The 827-nt window shown below is 40.1% G+C and overlaps 1 protein-coding gene across 1 annotated transcript in view; it reads left to right on the top strand.

The window, feature by feature from the left end:
* mtrr (5-methyltetrahydrofolate-homocysteine methyltransferase reductase) overlaps positions 1-202 on the top strand; it is a gene marked incomplete at its 3' end in the record, with an annotated part of 4,385 nt that extends 4,183 nt beyond the window's left edge. Inside the window, exon 9 of the mRNA XM_084033646.1 lies at positions 21-202. Within this exon, the coding sequence (XP_083889772.1) occupies positions 21-202 (182 nt within the window). The remainder of the gene's footprint in view (positions 1-20) is intronic.
* Positions 203-827: the final 625 nt, after the last annotated feature.

Genomic DNA, 827 nt, shown 5'->3' with positions numbered 1-827 from the left:
ATAAAAGGTGCATTGTGTAGGTGGGGAGGTGGAGGCGAGCGCTCAGGGGTCTAGTCAGCACTACATGGCTTCCAAGCTGCCGGGTAGCCACACTGCTGCTGCTGAGCGCTGCAAGTACAGTACATCTCAATTTGTTCTGGGGAGGGATCAGATTCTCACCGCGTTGCAGATCTCGGAGAGGTTGGAAGCACACGATGAATAAACGGAAAGATCTGCAGCAAATAGAAGAGAGCTCTCTGCTTCATGATTGATGTGAAATAAATCACATTCAGGATAATTTCAGGCTGAATATCACACAAAATTTGCTCATCATATTCCCATCTTTTTATTAATGAATATTCGCTGAAAACACAAAACAGATTCCTGCAAGTTTTCATAATCGCAACTTTCTGATGGATGTTATTAATCATCTGTTCAGTCCTTTAAGGTGTGGAGAAGGTCGAAGAGCAGAGGTCGAGAGAGGACAACTCCTATGCTAATTACCGTCATCGCTCACGCTCGCCGCTAATGTATCTGATACTCTTCAGGAAATGAAAACCCTCGTTAGGAATAACTGATATCACCGAGCTGAGGAGGAGTTTTATCGAGCAAGACTCTTCTTTTCTTTGTTTTGATGATATTTTATCAAATTCTTTTGTTCTTCAAGGTAGTTGGAGGTAAAACGAATCACCTTTTTTTTTTTTGCAGAAATTAAAGTATTTGTTGATAAGATAAAAGTCCAAAAGTCTATAGCTGATTCCTGATGGCAAGGCTTCATAATGAGCTTACTTTATTATTATTTAGTGATGTTAGAAAAATACCTGTTCAGGAGTTTGGAGTAACATAAA

The sequence above is a fragment of the Eutrigla gurnardus genome (genome assembly GCF_963514095.1).
Source record: "Eutrigla gurnardus genome assembly, chromosome: 18".
NCBI lineage: Eukaryota > Metazoa > Chordata > Actinopteri > Perciformes > Triglidae > Eutrigla > Eutrigla gurnardus.
Note: the sequence above shows the minus strand (reverse complement) of the source record. Positions and strands in the feature narration are given on the sequence as shown.